This window comes from Glycine max, chromosome 6 (genome assembly GCF_000004515.6).
Source record: "Glycine max cultivar Williams 82 chromosome 6, Glycine_max_v4.0, whole genome shotgun sequence".
NCBI classification, from domain to species: domain Eukaryota; kingdom Viridiplantae; phylum Streptophyta; class Magnoliopsida; order Fabales; family Fabaceae; genus Glycine; species Glycine max.
Window position 1 is genome coordinate 50,168,739 of NC_038242.2, and position 18,985 is coordinate 50,187,723.

The 18,985-nt window shown below is 31.4% G+C and overlaps 2 protein-coding genes across 3 annotated transcripts; one reads left to right on the top strand and one right to left on the bottom strand.

Annotated features, from left to right (window-relative positions):
- Positions 1 to 867: 867 nt before the first annotated feature.
- Positions 868 to 4,625, bottom strand: LOC100780491 (derlin-1.1). Its single transcript, XM_003527507.4, has 7 exons — positions 4,472 to 4,625; positions 3,920 to 4,055; positions 3,338 to 3,411; positions 3,086 to 3,179; positions 2,482 to 2,610; positions 1,657 to 1,817; positions 868 to 1,193 (listed from the first exon to the last, which is right to left on the bottom strand). The coding sequence occupies exons 1-7, from the start codon at positions 4,486 to 4,488 to the stop codon at positions 959 to 961; spliced, it is 846 nt and encodes a 281-aa protein (XP_003527555.1). The 5' UTR covers positions 4,489 to 4,625; the 3' UTR covers positions 868 to 958.
- Positions 4,626 to 6,220: 1,595 nt separating this feature from the next.
- LOC100781034 (cell number regulator 6) lies at positions 6,221 to 10,390 on the top strand. Of its 2 annotated transcripts, XM_003527508.5 has the most exons (5): positions 6,221 to 6,396; positions 6,526 to 6,633; positions 7,916 to 8,030; positions 8,332 to 8,600; positions 9,954 to 10,390. In XM_003527508.5, the coding sequence occupies exons 2-5, from the start codon at positions 6,529 to 6,531 to the stop codon at positions 10,182 to 10,184; spliced, it is 720 nt and encodes a 239-aa protein (XP_003527556.1). In that variant the 5' UTR covers positions 6,221 to 6,396; positions 6,526 to 6,528; the 3' UTR covers positions 10,185 to 10,390. The 2 variants fall into 2 exon arrangements, with proteins under 2 accessions (XP_003527556.1, XP_006582413.1); XM_006582350.4 differs by lacking the exon at positions 6,221 to 6,396 and having other exon boundaries at positions 6,409 to 6,633; positions 9,954 to 10,385.
- Positions 10,391 to 18,985: the final 8,595 nt, after the last annotated feature.

An 18,985-nucleotide genomic window follows, 5' to 3' on the forward strand; every position in this document is an offset into this window, starting at 1 on the left:
TACATCTATTTTCAAAGATTTTCTATAGATAAATTCAAACTAAATTATAAAAAAATACAAATCAAAGTAACTTTCATTAGTTTGAAATTTTAAATTTAGCATATTTGTTATTTAATTTGTAATTTTTAGTACTTAATATTTAACACAAACTTTATAATTTCAAAAAGGGTAGCACAGAATAGACCCTAACTTTGATGAATAAATCTTAAATCAAGAAAAAATATATAAAAAAAATAATTGTAACGACTAGTTCTAGAAGAAGGATCTTGGTATCATTCTCTTCTTCTTGGTGGGATCTACCTTTGGTCAACTTAGCTTCTTCGTCTTCCTTGTGTGATTTTTCAATTGGCAGGGAGGAAGATAACGTAAAACTAAATAAAAGAAAATTGTTAGAACTGGGCCAACAGACCCATCGAAACCCCAGTTAGGTTGACCTTTATAGCTTATTCGGCAAAATTCCAATAAGATAATGATTTATTTTCCACAAGATAATGAATTTACATTGTTCTTGCTTGCACAAAGAACTTTCTACGATCAAATAAAAAAGGAAAAAAATCGGCAACTTTTTTATACTTTTTGAACGTTTCCCGTCAGTATCATACAAAATACAGTATATGTTAAGAAGTGAAAAGTGAAAAGAACAAACATTTTTTTATTAACTTAAAAGTACTGTTTTTTTTTTAACAACTACAATGAAATATATATATATATATATATATATATATATATATATATATATATATATATATATATATATATAAATTATTTTGAAAATAACCTAAAATGATCAACCATTTATGATGGTAACAACATCAACAATGATAATAAGATAAAGAGTGATAATGATGATACATGAGGCAGTGGAAAGAACCTCAACTTCTGTTAAACAATTCATTACATCATAACTTTTTTGCGGTTTTGATGGCACAACATATATAGACAAATCATGTTACTGAACTCATCCATTTAAACGATAACTTTTTCCTTGGAAAGCAATTCCTTTACTTTGACTTTGCGGTTGAGGGGAGGAAGCAGAAGCATTTCCTTCATTTTGTTCTGCAGTGCTTTTTGTTGTTGCTTGTGTCCCACCAAGACGGTGGCTTCTTCCTTTGAATACTATTCCAGCTGATGGATTAGATTGCACTGGGGCATTTATTTGTGTACCCTCTCCCCAATATGCCACTATTTTGTGACTGATGTAGTACATAATTAAGGATTATAAGAATTCATCAATGTAAAATAAATAGACTATATATATGATATGTACCAAAAAGAGAACTTGGTATAGTAAATGATGTTCAATTTGATATCTTGCTCCCTCACTCTAGTTTTGGACATGCACTGAATCTATGGATTATAACTTATAACAATAGAGGACACTCATAAAACTATATGTTATGTCCTTGGTGAAGAGAAGATTAGATTTTACATTCTTGATTTTTATTTTTATTTTAGATTACAATACTTTGAATTAATTAGGAAATGTAAATCATGTGATCCTTGCAACAAAAAATGTGTTTTGAGTGATACACTTTCATGGATCAGAGTCTTAGCATCATGGTGTCATTTTGAAATGAAATTAATGTGACAAGTGATAAAAATAACATCAATTTGATTTAATCATAGTGGCCATAGGAACGTGGTAAAAAAGGATACACCCAGAGAGGAGTCTTGAACTTGAACTTTCCTCCAGCAAGAGGGTGAAGCACTGTTAAGAAGTAGTATAGATGTCCTGCAATCATACCCACAATGTCTGGCTTTATAGGATTTCCAAATATTAAATCCAGAGCTAGCAAAGCCCATGGAAGATAAAAACCCTGCACAACAAAAAAGAAAGGTTAATAAAAGATTAACACTTCCATTTAGGAAGGGTTAAAGTATAATAATAGTAATAATTCTGATACAAAGTACTCATAATATGACTGACTTTACATACCACAGTCACTGAAATTTCATGAATATTATTAATATGTTAAAATTATTGATATAATTAATTGTAAGAGAACAAAAAGAAAAGTTACTTTATTTTACAGAACTTCTCTAAAATTGTGTTGAGAAAAAGAAAAACACACACAAAAGAAAAGTCGGGCAGACACTAGCTGACTCAGGGACAAATTATATTAACAATAAACTGAGTTGTTTGTTATTCTATCAATATCAAGCTAAACAAAAGGAAACATCCTTTAATAAAGCATACTCCTTATTGTCCTAAAATATGCACTGAAGTTGACAATGCAGAGTAAAATACAGAGCATAGGCTAATTAAAAATAAATTATAATTAATGGCATTCCTATGTTTGTTAATTGTATGTGGTTTTTCAAATATGTAATTTTTAACTTTACCTTAAAATTGTCTTATGTGTTCAACAACAGAAATAAGTTGGAAAACAAATATGCCAGTATCCTGAAGTATCAATTTTCTGATGATATTGTCAAAATAAAGAAGATACATTAGCAAAGAAAATTCATTGGATTTTATACCTTCAATGATACAACACCATAAATGTTAATTCGTGCATTTGGAAACTCGCGGCTCCAAACATAGACGATCATGAAAACTAAGGAAATTCCCATGAATGGATACCAAAAAAATGGCACAGCTGCAATCACCTTAGAGGAGGATAAAAATGTCAGTCCCTAAATATGTTTTTGGTTTTTTTGAAACACCCTAAATATGTTTAACTGGTAGTAAACTATTCTAATTAATGTTGTTCATTAATAAACTTCCCAAAATTAATGTCAATTTATGCTTGATTCTAGTTTTTTTTTTCTTTTAGTACATTTGCACTTAATTGTTTAATTAAACTATATTATAAATTATTCCTGAAGAAATGAGCCTAAATAACATCCCAAGTCAGTTCTATTAGAAATGAAATAAGAGTCTTTATAAGGTAAAATTAGCTTTTCTAAAACAATTATTTTAACTTCAAATAAGTTAAAATTATTGAAAAAAGTATATTTCATTTTTTTATATATATATTTTTCTTTTATAAAGATGTTATCCAACCAGACTAAGCATATTTCATTTCTTCAACCGAAAGTCAACAGATGAAAAGTTATATAAACAGTAACTCTTCACACATACCAGAAGTGAGAATGCACCAAAAATGAACATCCAAACATAATCTGCAGTTCTCTTGTCAAAGGGCCCTCTTTCCAATGAAACACCATATTTTGCTCTACGAAGTTCAAAATTCAAACAATTATAAACAACAGGGAAAATTGAAACTATCTTATAATAAGAGTGATTAAAGAGGATATAGCATGGCTGTGATCATTATTTCTCAAAGGGAAAAGCAGAATTAATTAGATGTAAGTTTTTTCAGGAGTTGTTTACATCATTATCAGACGGACTGCAAATGGTAATGAAAATGAGCCAAGAAAGAAGAAATTTGTGATAAGCCTCCAAACCTACAACAAATATAAACAAACATAATAAAGAAATTTGGAGAAAAAAAATTAAACAAACATGATAAATAAATTTGTTGAGAATTAATCCAAATTGACTCTTGTTCTTCTTTATTTGACCAAACTACTGTGTACTTAAAACTAAAAAAATCCAACCAAGGAAGTAAAACTAATATGACGAATCAAACTCCCCCTTTAAATTAAAATTAACTTAACACACCTCAATTTTTCCTAAGTTTCCTTTAACTTCTAATTCGTGAGTTCAGATCGATGCACAAATTAATTTTATGTTATATAGGAGAAGTTTAATACATTTGACCTCTTCAATTTCTTTTATTTTTTATCTTTTGTGATTGATGAGAATGAGAAACTTATATTACTTGCCTAGAATGACTCTAAAATGGTATTGATTAATTAATGCATAAGTATTTATATATGGCTTTTTTCTTTGTCAGAATAAACATATATATAGCTATGGATCATAATTCAGAGCTGTTTTTGGATTACAAACTTGAAGGCTTTTAAACACTGGGCCATAATCAAGTGCTATGTTCCTTGCATCATAGAGTTGCAGATAATATGCAGAAGTGGTCATCAAACAGGCCACTCCATAGGTCTTGCTCACAGGTGGTAGAGACCTGTAGTATCTGAAACAGCAGAGAGAAATTTTAATCATTTGTCTAGGAAAACTTGTAGAAATTAATTTACTCATTTGATACCAATATTACTATATTAGTATTATAATCTAGAACTGAGCTCAAATTTCTTGCAAATGTAATATTTTTATTAGTTACAGCCACATAACCATCATAGATAAAAAAAATAAAATCACTATACATATATGGGAAAGAAAATATATGCATAATTAAGATGATTATGATGAAATTTTTAGTATCTGAATAACAAATCAATAAAAAAAAGGCATATAGTAGTCGAATATGTATATTATAAGCATAAAAGGAAATTCTATATGTAAGTTATATGATCAATTGCAAATTTAAAATTTTCAAGTTTGTGTATTAGGAGAAAGAGAAATTGAAAGAGAGAGGGAGAGAGATAGTACTCTGCTGGTGTAGACATGTTGAAAGAAAAGGGTGATAGCAGTGCATGCAAGAGTTGAACTTCTTCAAGCAGAATAAAGGAAGTTGTATTTAAATAGTAGTATTTTGGAAATTCCAAAGAGTAGAGTCAAGAGTGGGCATTATAAAACGCGTTAGCGAAACAAGAGATTTTGGAAGTATTGAGTATTGACTATTCATTGTTCAAAGTCTATCATCAAATGCAGAATTGACTTATTGACTTTGTCATCTTCTTATAGTCTTTTAATTTCCATTCCTCCACTCACCATCGTTTAGTTCGGAGAAATTTTCTTATGCATTTATGTAGATATATATACTTTCCTATTTTTCATACAGTTCTTTTGAGGCGTATCTTACAATTTAGACTCATATATAGATTTTTTTCCTTTTAAGGAATAATAATAATAATAGACTAAAATATTTTTTTTATCATTAATAAATATCCAAATTTTATAATTGTTTTTTGATAAAAAACTTTACATCAAATCTCTGATAAAATAACAAATTTATTTTTAATCTTTGACACTTTTTTTAGTCTCCAATATATTAGTAAATTTAAAGAAACAAACAACAAATGAAATTTTTTTTATCAGAGATCAAACATAAAATTCGCTAATTTATCAGAAATTCAATACAAATTTTTTTTTATTAAGAAATAAATATACAATTTACTAATTTAATTGATTTTGAGAGATGAGTTTATTCCTTAACAATTGAGCACAAAAATTTAAATAAAGAAAATTTTAATTTTTATAATTTTAGAATTCAATTTCATCCCTTAATTTTTCAAAAATGATACAAGTTGAAGTGAACATTAAGATAACTCTTAGAACATCTGAACAATGAATCATCTACTCTTTTAATAGTATTCCATTCGTTGAACGATCTAAGTCTAATTCTAGAATTTCTTTTGTAATATTTGTTTTTATAAGATGGCATAAGGCAGTGAGGTGTACTCTAATTAACCTTTTCTTGGTGCATTTGCCTTGAGAAGCAAGTCAAGGAAAACTTGCAGTTGAGCCTGAAAATGCTTGGGGTAAATAATACTTGTAACCTTGTATCTCCTTTTTGACAAAGTTTTAAACATCATCCTTCACATAAGACAATACTACATCTCCAAAGATTTGTGAATTTTTTTTTTAATCACAGTTTAACTTCCCTTTTCTTGTTTTTCTATACCTAACATGATTGAGTATCAAAATTAAGAACAAAAAACAGTAACAACAAAATATTTTTATTTAATTTTTACATCTAACATTTCCCTCTAAAAAAAATTAAATTTTATAAATAAATATAATAAATAAATTCAAAATAGTCAATAAATGAATGCTTGAATTCATATACTACTCAATGATGAAACAATTACTGATAAAAAAGGAATGAAATAATGAAAGGCCATTATTCTTCCTCTTAAAAAAATAAAAAAATGTTTTTTTTTATAAAGTATGCCATAAAAGTCCACTATGTATTTAGATACTAATAATTAATACTACTACTCCAAACTGAAATATAAACACACTAATTACGAAAGTTAATTAATCAATTTAATCGTAAGAATTTTAATTAAAAAGTATTTTTCTCTCAACTTTCTCTATATTAAGAATAAGAAAGAATTATTAAAACTAGCACTCAATTAAATTATTTTAGAGATAATAATATTAAATAAAGTAAAATTAATATTTTTTTTAAAAAAATCTTGTATTTAAGATTTGAGGAAATACATAACATAACTTGAAAGAGGTTGAACACACCTGACACCACATTGATAGGAGTAGTGACGAGTTGAGTTCTGATTTTCCGTTCCCGCGACGCTCAACGCACAACTTAAAATAAACAAAATACTAAATAACATAACATAATAACATACACCTCTTTGTTCAATTAATTTTGGTGTTCGTTTCTCACCAAGGTTATTTTCCTCATTTCTCCCAATCTATTTCCTTAGATCTTAAAACTGTTTTCCATTGGCATTTTCCTCTGATTCATCGTTCTTTGTGGGTTTGTTTGATTTTTGATTTTGTATTTTGTGAGAGATTAGATCATGCAGGAAAGGAAACAATCGCGTTACGTGAAGCTGACTAAGGACAATGCTTCTTTGGAAGATATCACGCCTGGTGAACTCAATCAGCCAATTGAGGTTCCTCAGGTTTCGATTCCATTCATACCCATCTTGCCTTTTTTTTTTTTAATTGAATTTTCGTTCATTAATGGTGATTTTTATTTGGATGCTGGATTCATTCATACCCATCTTGCTTTTCTTTTTTTCTTTAATTTCATTGATGAATGGTGATTTTTTTTCTCTGATTTCTAGAATAGCCAACGTCATGGTTTTTTAAATAGTGGTCACGGTCGTGGTTTCGTCAAATTCTTTGACATTGGAAGAGATTGCAGATCGATGTGGCTAATGATGTGGCCTCAATGTGGCCTCGTATAGTCCAAAAACCTTGACGTCGCAGCCGAAATATGGTTGCAGACTATTTTCTTTGGATGCTGGGTTGTTTGTTTGTTTTCTTTAATAGTGTCCTTAGTCAGCCGAAAATGTTGGGTTGTTTTAAATTGCGATCATGGTCCCGGTTTTGTCGCGATACTCAGTTTTGTTGGAAATTGTAGACAAATGTGGATCGATGTAGTCGCAATTGTGGTCTCAGAGACCCCAGAAACCTTGATATTGCTGCCGAAATTGCGGTAGCAAACTGTTTTCTAACATCTCCCAATGGAGATGATATTCATGAGGAAACCTTGTTGAAGGGTTTTTAGGTGCAATCTGGATGTATGTAGTTTTTTACTTGTTCATGAATTCTAGTCGTGTAAGTGAAGAAAGTGACAGTGGCGTCCAATGTTTGTGCTTGCATTTGTTGAGATGGAGACATAGAATGTGAATTTGGGTGGCAAGATCGGGTTGAAGATTGCTTGGTTGAAACTTGAAAATGTGTTATAATGAGTTAACATTCTTCACCTATATTGTTGCAATGTTATGTGTGTTAGTTCATTAAATGTCTGTAACAAGGTGGAAATGTGAAGTCTGAAGTAAATTGTGATACAGTTTGCCTTGATTATATCTAAAATTGGAACAGTTTGAAGTTCTAATACTTTATAATAGTACTTTACAGGAATTAGTTGTAGTATTTTCATTTTGTCATAAAAAAATTCAATGGGAATAGTTCTTGATTTGAGCAAGAAAGAATTCAGTAACGAAACAGCTAAGCCTTGTATCACATGGTGAGGTTGGTCTCAATCTCAAGCCTAGGGGGAAAGGGTTGTATTTGGAAGTTAGCAGCCAATGTGCAACCTTGTCAAATCTTTTGTAACATTGCAAGAGAAAACAAAATTAAAATTTGAATAGATTTTGCGTGTGCTTTGTTTGGTGAGTTTTAATACTGTATAAGTTAGTAGACAGCTATTTGCTTACGGTTTTTAATTCTTTGCAGTTGGCTGTTCACAAGTGCATGGAATGTGGGCAGCCATTACCTGAAAGCTATACACCTCCTGCTGATGAACCTTGGATGACTGGGATCTTTGGATGCACTGGAGATCGGGAAAATTGTAAGTTAATGCATGACCAAGCTGTCAAATTTTGCTAGAGTCAGGGTGTTATCTGTTATCTATATTGGACAAGCCAAATTGTCTTGAGAGTGAGACTAAAAATAATCTAATGTCATATGATTCCTTTGACCGTTAATCCTTACCATGAAAATTTCCATATTTAATATGTTAAATTATGGGTGAACTTGCTGAGCACTAGAATATGAAGGAATTATTTAAATGACTATATTAGAAGTATTCTCAGTTGAAATGATTAAGCAGAAAATTGCTTGGTTTTTATACGATTTCAACTTAATGGCAGGCTTGACAGGACTGTTTTGTCCTTGTGTTTTATTTGGGCGCAATGTAGAAACCTTGCATGAAGAAACTCCTTGGACTGGACCATGCGTTTGTCATGCCATTTTTGTTGAGGGTGGCATTGCTCTGGCAACTGCAACTGCAATCTTTAATGGTTTCATTGACCCAGGGACATCATTTCTCATTTTTGAGGGCTTATTTTTTACTTGGTGGATGTGTGGCATTTATACTGGTCAGGTTCGACAAAACTTACAGAAGAAGTATCACTTGCAGGTATGTGTTGAATATCTTTTCCACTTGGACTAGTAAACTTTAAGGATGGAATAGTATATATATGTGTGTGTGCGCGCGCGCGCGTATCAAATACTCATCTGCTGAGAAATTATGCTTCTTCTTATTGCAAATGTGTAATGTAGATTTCATTATATGTTAAAAAAAATCTCCTTTGTGTAGGAATCTGTATATATCAAATACTCATCTGACATAGTAACTAGTAAGACCTTTTTGACTGGAACCGTACATGCATATTTTGAACAACTTTGAATGAAATAGATATGAAGATATACTTGATGGTCTGTAATCTAACAATGAAAACCTGATAAATGAATGTATGTACATGATTCTAGTGTTATTCTTGGTGAATTGAAACACGAACTTTCAGCAAGTCTGGCATCAAATGTCAACAGTTTTAAACCAACCATGTAGTTTGAGAAATGATGTTTTCTTACAAGATAAATTTTTAGTGATTGAAAAACTACTAGTCTGGTAACGAGAATAAAAGAACTCTAGAATGCTGTCCTCATTATTAGGAAAAGACCTTTAGCCGGAAATTGAAGCAATAATACACAATAAATATTCTGTTAAAACTTATCAAATTTACTTAAACTTTGTTGTTGCCATCTCTTTTCCAATACCTATACAGAGGAGAGGGAAAAAAAATAGCTAATGCTATCAATGTTTCAATGTAGTAAAAGGAAAGGCACCCTTAAAATGCCAAGTGGCTTAATGACTTGGGGCGAAAGTGCATGCTAAGCATTTCAGTACAAAAAGACATCAGTTTCCTAAAAAAAACATGGCATTAGTATTAGAAAAAGAAAATAGAAATATATTTGACTATTTTTCATTGTTTTTTCATAAAATTTACTACTTAAACATTTCATTCGTATTATAAATAAAAGATTATGATATTCAATTTATGAAATCCTAAGCTGCTTGCTGGCTGCTGCTGCTAAAAGTCGGAAAAACCAAAAACTGTTATTCTTTTAACATTCAGGCCATGTTACTTTCTTTAGTGTCTCATTCACTAAGTTAGATGACTGGGTTTTTCAGTTTGACTAATACTGATGAGATGTTAGAGATGTGCCTTGCCTTAGCCAGAGGCACGCACACACCTTGCCTTGCTTTGGTGCCTTTGTGTACATTGCACTGTTTTGCATCTCATTTTTTCCTCTAAATCTCATTAAGCTGGCACAATAAAAGAAGCATTTTTTTCTCCAAAGCAAGTCAAACCAAACACACAAGTAACATTTCAATTTTCTTTTTCTCCTTTAGCTTTTATGGTTTTCCCAGCACATAAACCTTGTTTTGCTGTTAAGATTTTCTCACTCAATCTTTTGATGACTGCAGAACTCACCATGTGATCCATGTTGTGTGCACTGCTGCATGCACTGGTGTGCCTTGTGTCAAGAGCACAGGGAGATGAAAGGAAGGCTTTCTGACAGTATTTTCTCTGAGACAACCATTGTAAATGCTCCTCCCGTTCAAGAGATGAAGTCTACTGATGACAAGGAACATCCTGAAACCTCTTCTTCTGCTAATAGCAATGAGCATACTGGTTTGGAATTGCAGGTTGTATAGGGCATTACCCTTGTTAATATCGAAAAGAATTTTCGAATTTTGCTTGTTAGAGGATAATTTTCTTCGACCTCTGAGTTGAGTTCCTTGTGTTACATTGGACATGTAGGTCACACATAGAAAACACTTCTGCTTTCAAGTGCCAACTTAAATTGAATTCATATATATATATATATATATATTTAGAATATCATTGACTTCTTCAATTCGCTGACTCCATCTATCTTTTACTTTTTTGGTATTTTTATTTAGCTTTAAAATGAGCATGTAAATTTATTTATTAAGTTTTTCAACATAAATTTATTGAAAGATGATGCTCTATTCACAAATCCAACGACTTTTGCCTCCTTTTCCTGCGGAATGCATGTAAACATTAGGGCCGTAAATGACAATCCATTGTGAAGCAAATGGAATAAAATTATGCTTAGACTATATTTTAAAGAGTTTAATTGTTATGCATTATCAATGTATTTTTTTATATTATCAATTAATTAGGAATCATTATAAATATAAATTTTAAAATATAATGATTATATAAGTTAACAAATTTATTATACATCATGATTTGATATTAGATAATAATGTATAACTCCTTTATATTACTAATGCGTAATTTTTTTTTCAATTAGTTTTAGCTGTCAGAAATCAATGATGTGTCTAATGGTTGTTAATGTCAGCAAATGACGTCAACAAAAAGATGTGTCACATTAGCAAAAAAAATGTCATGTTGGCAAAAATGTCTAATTATTATTGGACTAAAAACAATAAGAATTTAGAAGGACTAAAATAAAAGTGACATATTTACAAGAAAAAAAAAAGTATCAATGGGAATTGGATATAGCAAAAGAAGTTGGTCTCCACAACGTGATAAACAATATTTGAATCTCGCTGAGAGAGGTGATCACATTTAGTGTCAGATCGTGTCACAAACATGATTACCTCTTTTATGTAAGATAAGTTATAGAATCTATTTTAAGTTTTTAAGAATTCTATCATAAAAACTTGTTTGAGTTTAAATCTTATATGGTAGTGTAGGATTAGGACCTACTAAAAAAAATCAAACATATAATAATGTAAGATCAAACAAATTATTTTACTTCTCAATACCAACTAAAAAAATATAATGATGTAAGATCAATTGTAGAACCTATTTTAAGTTTTTAAGACTTCTATCATAAAAACTTGTTTGAGTTTAAATCTTATATGGTAATGTAGGATTAGGACCTACTAATAATAAGATAAGAACCCATGGTTGGGTTCCCTTTGATTTTCCTATAATCATAGGACTACCAAGGGTCAACTTTGAGTCGTTATCCTTTTACCATAGTTTTAGATGTGCACATTGAGCATGTATATCCAAGAGCCAATGAATGCCACAATGCATTTTTTTGTTTTGTTTTGTAAATGATGTGATTCTAATTCTAGGATCAAGTTTAGCAAGAGGTGCAAAAACTCCAGCTTAGAGTTATTTAAAACTTTGAGGAGAACGTATTTTGCCTCATCCAAAAAACTAGACAAATAAAGAGAGATGTGAATCATAGGATTTAAGCTTAAAATAAAAGCATCCTCTCAAGCTTACAAGATAATTTCATTGAATAGCTATAAAACCTGAGATGTTATGAAAATGAATGTTACCTAACGCAATGGTACCCCAGTGAGGCACTAATTTGACTGGTGATAGCAGGTTTTCCAACTTGTAATTTTGCAAAGAAGTTCTGAAAATGTTTTAGTTGATCAGGACTTGAAAGTTATATATACATATATTAACAAATAGATTCCTTTATTATAATATTACAGTATCATTCATGTTTGTTGTGTGGAAATTGTGGTATTCTTACTCAAATACTGACATAATGATCAAGAGTGGAAGCAAGATTAGAGATGGATTAAAACACTGAAACTTTGTTCATATTGGTTAGACCTAAGACTCAAGATCATGGTATCTTCAGCTTCAATTCATTTAAAGCAAAAAAATATATATAAAAAAATACTAAACCAGTATCTGCCGTGGTGCTGAATTACAAGCGCACACAATATATCCTCTCATTTCTTGGATTCATTCTTTCTCTTGCACAAATTTTTTATCCATTTGACACAACTTGAGGCAGATGCTTTAAAGGACTTTGTAGAAACCACTCTTAAAACTTGAGTTCTTCTTGTTGTCGGTGTCTATGAGATCTTGTGTCATCATCTTCAATGGCATGGCCGTGGAAAGAAACAGAGCTTAGATTCTCTGTTTTTAATTCTCCAACGAGGAAGCTCCGATTCGAAAATTGCCTCCGCTAGGGTTCTGCAGTTCATCGCCGTGGACGCGGATGCGAAGATTTCAATCGCCGAGAAGCAAGGCGTGGTGGCCGAGTTGCTGAAATCGGCCGCACCAGAGAAAGATCCAGTGCTGATCGAGGCCGCGCTGGCAAGCCTAGTGGCGATTTCGGTGCCGAAGCGGAACAAACTGAAGATGGTGAACCTCGGAGCGGTGAAGGCGATGAAGAGGCTGTTGAAGGAGGCGAATTTGGGCGCGGTGGAGAAGGTGCTGAAAGAGAATGAGAATGGAAGAGTGGACGACAATGAGAATGGAAAACTGAGGGTAGAAGAAAATTTTATTGATTTAGGGTTGTTCAAGCTAGTCCAATTAAAATGTGACACGTCAGCAAAGAAAGTGGGAAAACAATGTTTTCAAAGACAGTAAAAAAAAAAAAGGATGTCGTAAAGTATTTTTAAAGTAGTTTTTGAGGAAACCGCCTTTTAAACGTTACAATTATTTACAAAAATGTCACCGCTTATAACCGTCATAAAAATAACATCGTAAAAGGTCTTTTTCCTAGTAGTGACCACCAGTATCCTCCTACTCGTGATCTAGCAAGTGATTTAGAATTCCTTTGCTTTGTTATTGACATCTATTCCTCTGCATTGACATTATTATCATAGGTGAAGAATGCATTCAGTTAAAATAAATTTCCCAATTAGAATTATTATGCAATTTATCAGCCACCACCTATATAAAGCGTAGCATGACTAATCATCACTTTGATTATGACTTGATAAAAATATGTCAAAACTTTCTCCACATCAGATTGAAGAGCATGCCTAAGAAGTAAAAGAGCCATTAACTGCAAATTTAGACAATGTCTCTAATAAAACATAAATTTAAAGTCCCTAAAGTGTAGAGTCCCTTCTTATAATAATATATCTTTCAATGATGTTGCCCATTATATTAGCAAATGGAGTCCCTTTTCAGTGATGTTGCTAATTATAACTTGGCTTTTTAAGAAGTCATAATTTCTAACAAAAGGAGGGCTATGTTTTAGCTGAGGAGATGCATATAAGAATGATTTGGCCACCATCTTGTGTGCTTGTCCACACAAACTAAGAACATGAATTAATTACCAGAAAAAAATAATTGAGAGAGACATAATGTTAAAAAAAAAAGGATCAGTTCCACCATCAATACCAAGAAAAATAACTCAACCGGCTATAAGAGCAAGGGGTCATTAATTACCAAAAAAAGAATATATAGAGACATAACTATCAGAAAACTCAGGAGAAGAGATGCAAGTTACACCTAATTGATGTGGCCACGCATCATAGATCTCAAAAAGGAGAGGTGTACAAACAAAGTACCTCGTTGTATTAGATTGAATTTGATAAAAGATACATTGACAGTGGGTAAGTGCTCTATATAGAGAGAGCTTATTAACAAGCTAATATTACTCTTAACAATATAATGTTAAAAAAGAAAAGGCATCAGTTCAACATTGTCGACAAAACAAATTGCTTTCAATTACATTTTGTTCACCAAAGACCATTCATGTTACACTTCCTTAATCAAATTCCTCTGCATTAACATTGCAATCATGGGTGAATAATGCTTTAATTGACATAGAAAAGATGAGATAAGATGGATGAGTGGGCATATCCAATGAAGGATTGGATGACATAGAAGAAAAAAAATATAAGATGAAGAGCAAATGCACACAGGATAAATATGGAGTGAAAAACTCACTAAAGACATTGTCAATCTGCTGCAATACGTCGAGAGCCATCAATGTTTTGGTCTCCCGCTTTTGTATATTTTGTTTCTCAAGGGCGTCATAGAATATGTAATTGGTAAAGTGCAATAAGAAAATTGAGACTTTCATGCAATGGCACTAACGAATATATCTTTTCATTCTCATTAAATTGAAATTTTCTGGCTCACCGCAACGCAACTCCAACCTCAATTTAAAATCATCTTTCAAAAAAAAAAATCATGACCCAAAACTAATAAACAAAACATGTTAGCAATCCTAAACTTGAAAAAAGAAAAGGAACCACATCTTCCTGCGAGGAAACATAAAGAGACCAATTCAACCTCCTAGCAAGATCATGACAAATTGGTAGAAAAGCACAAGAAATATGACAGTGACAGTGACAACCTTGGCTACTGATAAGATCCTCATGGTGATTTCATTCTTTAAAAGAGACTCCACATATGAGTAAGAGAGTGACACAAAGGGATGAAAGGAAAAATATGGTGGTGAAGGTTATGAAAAGGTTATACTCATCTGGTTCAGCAGCTAATGACATTAGCGTCCCACTTGCTTATTGAGCACCACTGAGAGGGTTCATTAACACCTTAAATTCTTGTATGATTTTTTTTTTTATACAAAGAATTTATTTAATAAGAATGTTATAGGATGAAGCACAAGCAATGCTCATCCAATAATCTAAATTGCTCATCAATGCATTCTTATGTGTAACAAGAATCCATGTGAACAAATACAAGACATATTCAAAACCGTTAACAATTGGGCCTTGCAATACCATGCCAATTTGGTAGGAAGGCACCATAATGATAGTCGTCGTGGCTATTGGCAAAATTCTTATTGTGATTTAATTTTTTAAATGGACTTCACTTATAAGTAAGAGAGTCACAAAAGAGGATCCAAAGAAGAGTTAGTGTTAATATTTAAGAAAAATTTATAATCATCTCGTCGACCAACTAATTATATTGGTTTAATTGGACATAAGTCTTTTGAGAAGTATAGCAACTAAGAAATTTGAAAGGCCCAAAAGCTTGAATCATACCACCTGGAGGGTTCATTACCAACGTTATAATATAAGCATGGTTAAAATCTGAGTCTGGTGGCGACAATGATTTCAACCATGACTAAAGAAGTTGGTAATAACCCTCCTCCAAGTGGTGTGATTCAAGTTTTGTGCCTTCCAAAATTCTAAGTTGCCACATATAGTCAAATGAAATCTCCAAAGACTTATGTTCAGGAAAATCGATCAGTATTATTAGCTGGTTGATCAGATGAATACAAACTTTTGTTAAAGATGAACACCATCTCTTTCCTTGGATCCTCTTTTATGACTCTCTTACTTATAAGTGAAGTCCCTTTAAAAAATAAAATCACAATGAGAATCTTGTCAATAGCCACGACGATTATCATTATGGTGCCTTCCTACCAAATTGGCACGGTATTACAAGGTCCAATTGAGATAGAGATATTCACATATTTTATGGCTTGCATTTCTTGGACAAATATATTAGGTGCTTGGATGAGCATTACCTGTGCTTCATCCTATAACACTCTTATTCAATAAATTCTTTATATACACCCTTGCAGATAGAATCCAATACCTAATTAATGATAATGAGATAAACTTACAATTAGGATATACAAAATACAAGTGAATATATGGAGCAGCTCACCTGTGCTTCTCAACAAATTATGGGATGCCCTGTATGGTCATGGTCCATAGAGGTAACTTCAGTGTCAATAGTGATTTATTAATTTTCCTTCCGATTCTAAAATTGAGCACGTGGTACATCTAATAGTTTCTGACAAAATAATAATAAATTACCATATAACAGGTAATGTAATTAAGTGAAAATTACGAAACAGAATAGCATAGGATTTTATGGGGGAAAGGAGTATAGTTGGTGACATAGTGGTAATATGTTTTATCAAATCATAAATGGAATCATGTTGAATGAATTCAATTGACTGTCATTGTCTTTCTCTTATTTCATTGTCTGAACAAACAAAAGAAAACATGGGAATTGGGAAGGGAATAATTCTCCCTATTCCGATTCAAACTATTTTTTGTTCCCTCCTAACCGAGTGATAATGAGGAGTTACTTTTATTTTAAAAATTAAAAACTTCACATTTTCTACTTTAGCTTGCAAAATTGAGTAACTTAAAATAAAACGGTTGTACTTAAATTTTACAGTGTACCACTTATAAACCACAAAACTTTCCCATTTCTTTCCATCATTAATATCCAAACACATGAAGGTACTCTCTTCCATTCCCTCTTCGTTTTATTCCATTCTGTCTTAAACATTTGAGCATAACCACAACACCAAACCACAAAAAAATAAAATAAAGTGTTCTTGATACTTTACAAACAATGAACACAATGCCACATTAAAGACATTTAAGGTCTGAGTGATGCCACATTAAAGACATTTCAGGTTTACCAATCAAGAATAGAACGAAATGACTAATTAATATCAATACATTCTAATACAAAGGCTTCAGCTAAGCTATCAAACATGTTACTTCGTTCTATATAAAAACAAAATGGAAACAGTTAACATATATTTACTTGATTTCGTAATTTGTATTGCCATCTTATAGAAGGTTGTTATTTACAAGCATCAAGTACAGAAAAATTAGTCTTCAGTAGCAACCAAGGATGAAAGCAAAAGAATAAATTTATTTACCTACATAAAATATAAAAATCCACATGCATAATAGCCTCATACACAAGCAACCCAAAATAAACCCAATATGTATAGAGGAAGTCTTAAATTTCTTAACAAGGACTACAGGGAAAAGTACTGGTTTGCTTCATTATTTTCTATTTCTGAAAAACAAGTTCTTCCAACAAAAAAAGAAAAGACGAGAGAGAAAGAGAATAAAAAACCTACAAGTAAATCCAAGTTCATGACCACAATGAACGTCTGTCCTTCTGCACACCACGAAAGAAATTCAATTCAACCCTTAAAATGACTATTAGAACTTTTGGAAAAAGATAGGTAAAAGAGTGAGAATCTGGTAAACTGAAATACACAGAAAAGCAAAAGATAATAGGCAGAGAATGTTACTTTTCATTCTAATTAAAAATTATAAGATGAAATTTATCGTAAACATTACCAGAATATCTAAATTTTCAAATATAAGAGGGTAATTTGTCCAACTATGAAAGAAGACAATGCAATCCTTTGATGAGGTGGGAAGGCTAACATTCTTTAAACATGAACACGCACACCCCATGTATACTTACAGGTGACTGTTTGATGTAAAATAAATCAGCATACTAAGTCATGTAATAAATTAGGGAGCATTAGAATTTAGAAAATGTTGAAAAAACATAATTCCAATTTAGGAAAGAGTAACAAATTCAACAAGAATATTTGGTCAATGACTGATAATTTGTTCTGAAATCTGGCTAATTTGGTCCCCAATTGGAAATGTTTGGTCATGCTAATTTGATCCAACAAGATTTCTTAAAAATAATACATTAGGAGATATTGCCTTGGTGTACTTGACCATATATGTTATGCAGGATTAAAGAGATAAAAATAAAAAATAAAAAAAACAAAAGACAGTAACCTGACACATCTTTGGAATGCTCCTCTAATTGTTTGATGAGTACTCAAGGATTCTCAGATACACTGCCATAAAGATTTTCAGGATTATTCCACCATGAAAACCAAGCAAATTAATCAGAGATTAGTAATAAGATAATGGAAAGACAAATGTAGATTGTACTCTACCAGAGGCTTTCCATTGACCAAAGATGCTATGCAATATTCCAACAAAAGAAAAGGGACGATCAGAATCACTTGCATTTGAGCCAAAACACGTTCTATGATTCCAGACCCTCATACTTCATGACCCTATGCCCGTTTATACCACAAAGTCAATGTAGCTAAGAGTTTGTTGGCCTTAATTTCTTTTCTCTCTATTACTTATTCTCACTCCCTGACTTGTAGGATTATTTGGCACCTTTTATACTTCATGTGTAACCCTTCAATTTCAAATGTAATAATAGTTTATAGCAATAAAAAAATATAATAATAGTTATACTAATGATGCACGTCTTAAAAGGTGATTGCATAATGCATTAGAGAATGAAAACAAACTATTAAAAGAGAAAATAATTCAATGTATCATATATGAAATGATGTGTTGGATAAGTGGACATATGAAATAAAATAGAATTAGAGAAATTATTGCATTAGAGAAAAAGTTGATATAGCACCCCTATTGTGAAAAATATGTGCGGAGAAGACTTGGTAATTAACCTCAATGAAAAGAGTAAATCAGGTGAAGGGTTGCTCAATTTATACGACCTAAGGGAGACTAAGAAAAAAATACTATATGTCAAACAATTAGAAGGATTTTTTCGGTTAATAATTTGTCTATTTAACTTACATATATGGTTTGATCAATTTAACTGACCCAATTAACAAAAAAAAAGTTTGTTATTATTGTTGTAACATGATAATCCTTAAATAATCTGTCCATTTTGTGTATCATAGTGATGTCTACTTTTCAGTGGAGTGGTTTTATTTTTGTTAATTATATATATTAAGATTAATTTGGTGATGAGTTAGACCTAAAATAAATTAAAAGATTTTTTTAAAATTTAAATAAGAGTTATATGTTGGATTTTTTTTCTAACATATGTTGTGGTCTTTTTGTTTTATAATAACAAACATTTTTTTAATAAATTAAAATTTAAGCTTTATTAGCATTATCCTTAGTTCAGTTTCGATAATGATTATACACTTAAGGATGTGAGG

Excerpts from the sequence above, each read along its gene's own strand:
- LOC100780491 (XM_003527507.4), bottom strand. Across the intron at positions 3,412-3,919 it reads CAGTGTTTAAAAGCCTTCAA|GTTTGGAGGCTTATCACAAA; the intron begins GTTTGTAATCCA and ends TATTTGTTGTAG. Across the intron at positions 3,180-3,337 it reads GCAGTCCGTCTGATAATGAT|AGCAAAATATGGTGTTTCAT; the intron begins GTAAACAACTCC and ends TGAACTTCGTAG.
- LOC100781034 (XM_003527508.5), top strand. The coding sequence starts at position 6,529 with ATGCAGGAAAGGAAACAATCGCGTTACGTGAAGCTGACTAAGGACAAT. Across the intron at positions 8,031-8,331 it reads CACTGGAGATCGGGAAAATT|GCTTGACAGGACTGTTTTGT; the intron begins GTAAGTTAATGC and ends ACTTAATGGCAG. Across the intron at positions 8,601-9,953 it reads AGAAGAAGTATCACTTGCAG|AACTCACCATGTGATCCATG; the intron begins GTATGTGTTGAA and ends TGATGACTGCAG.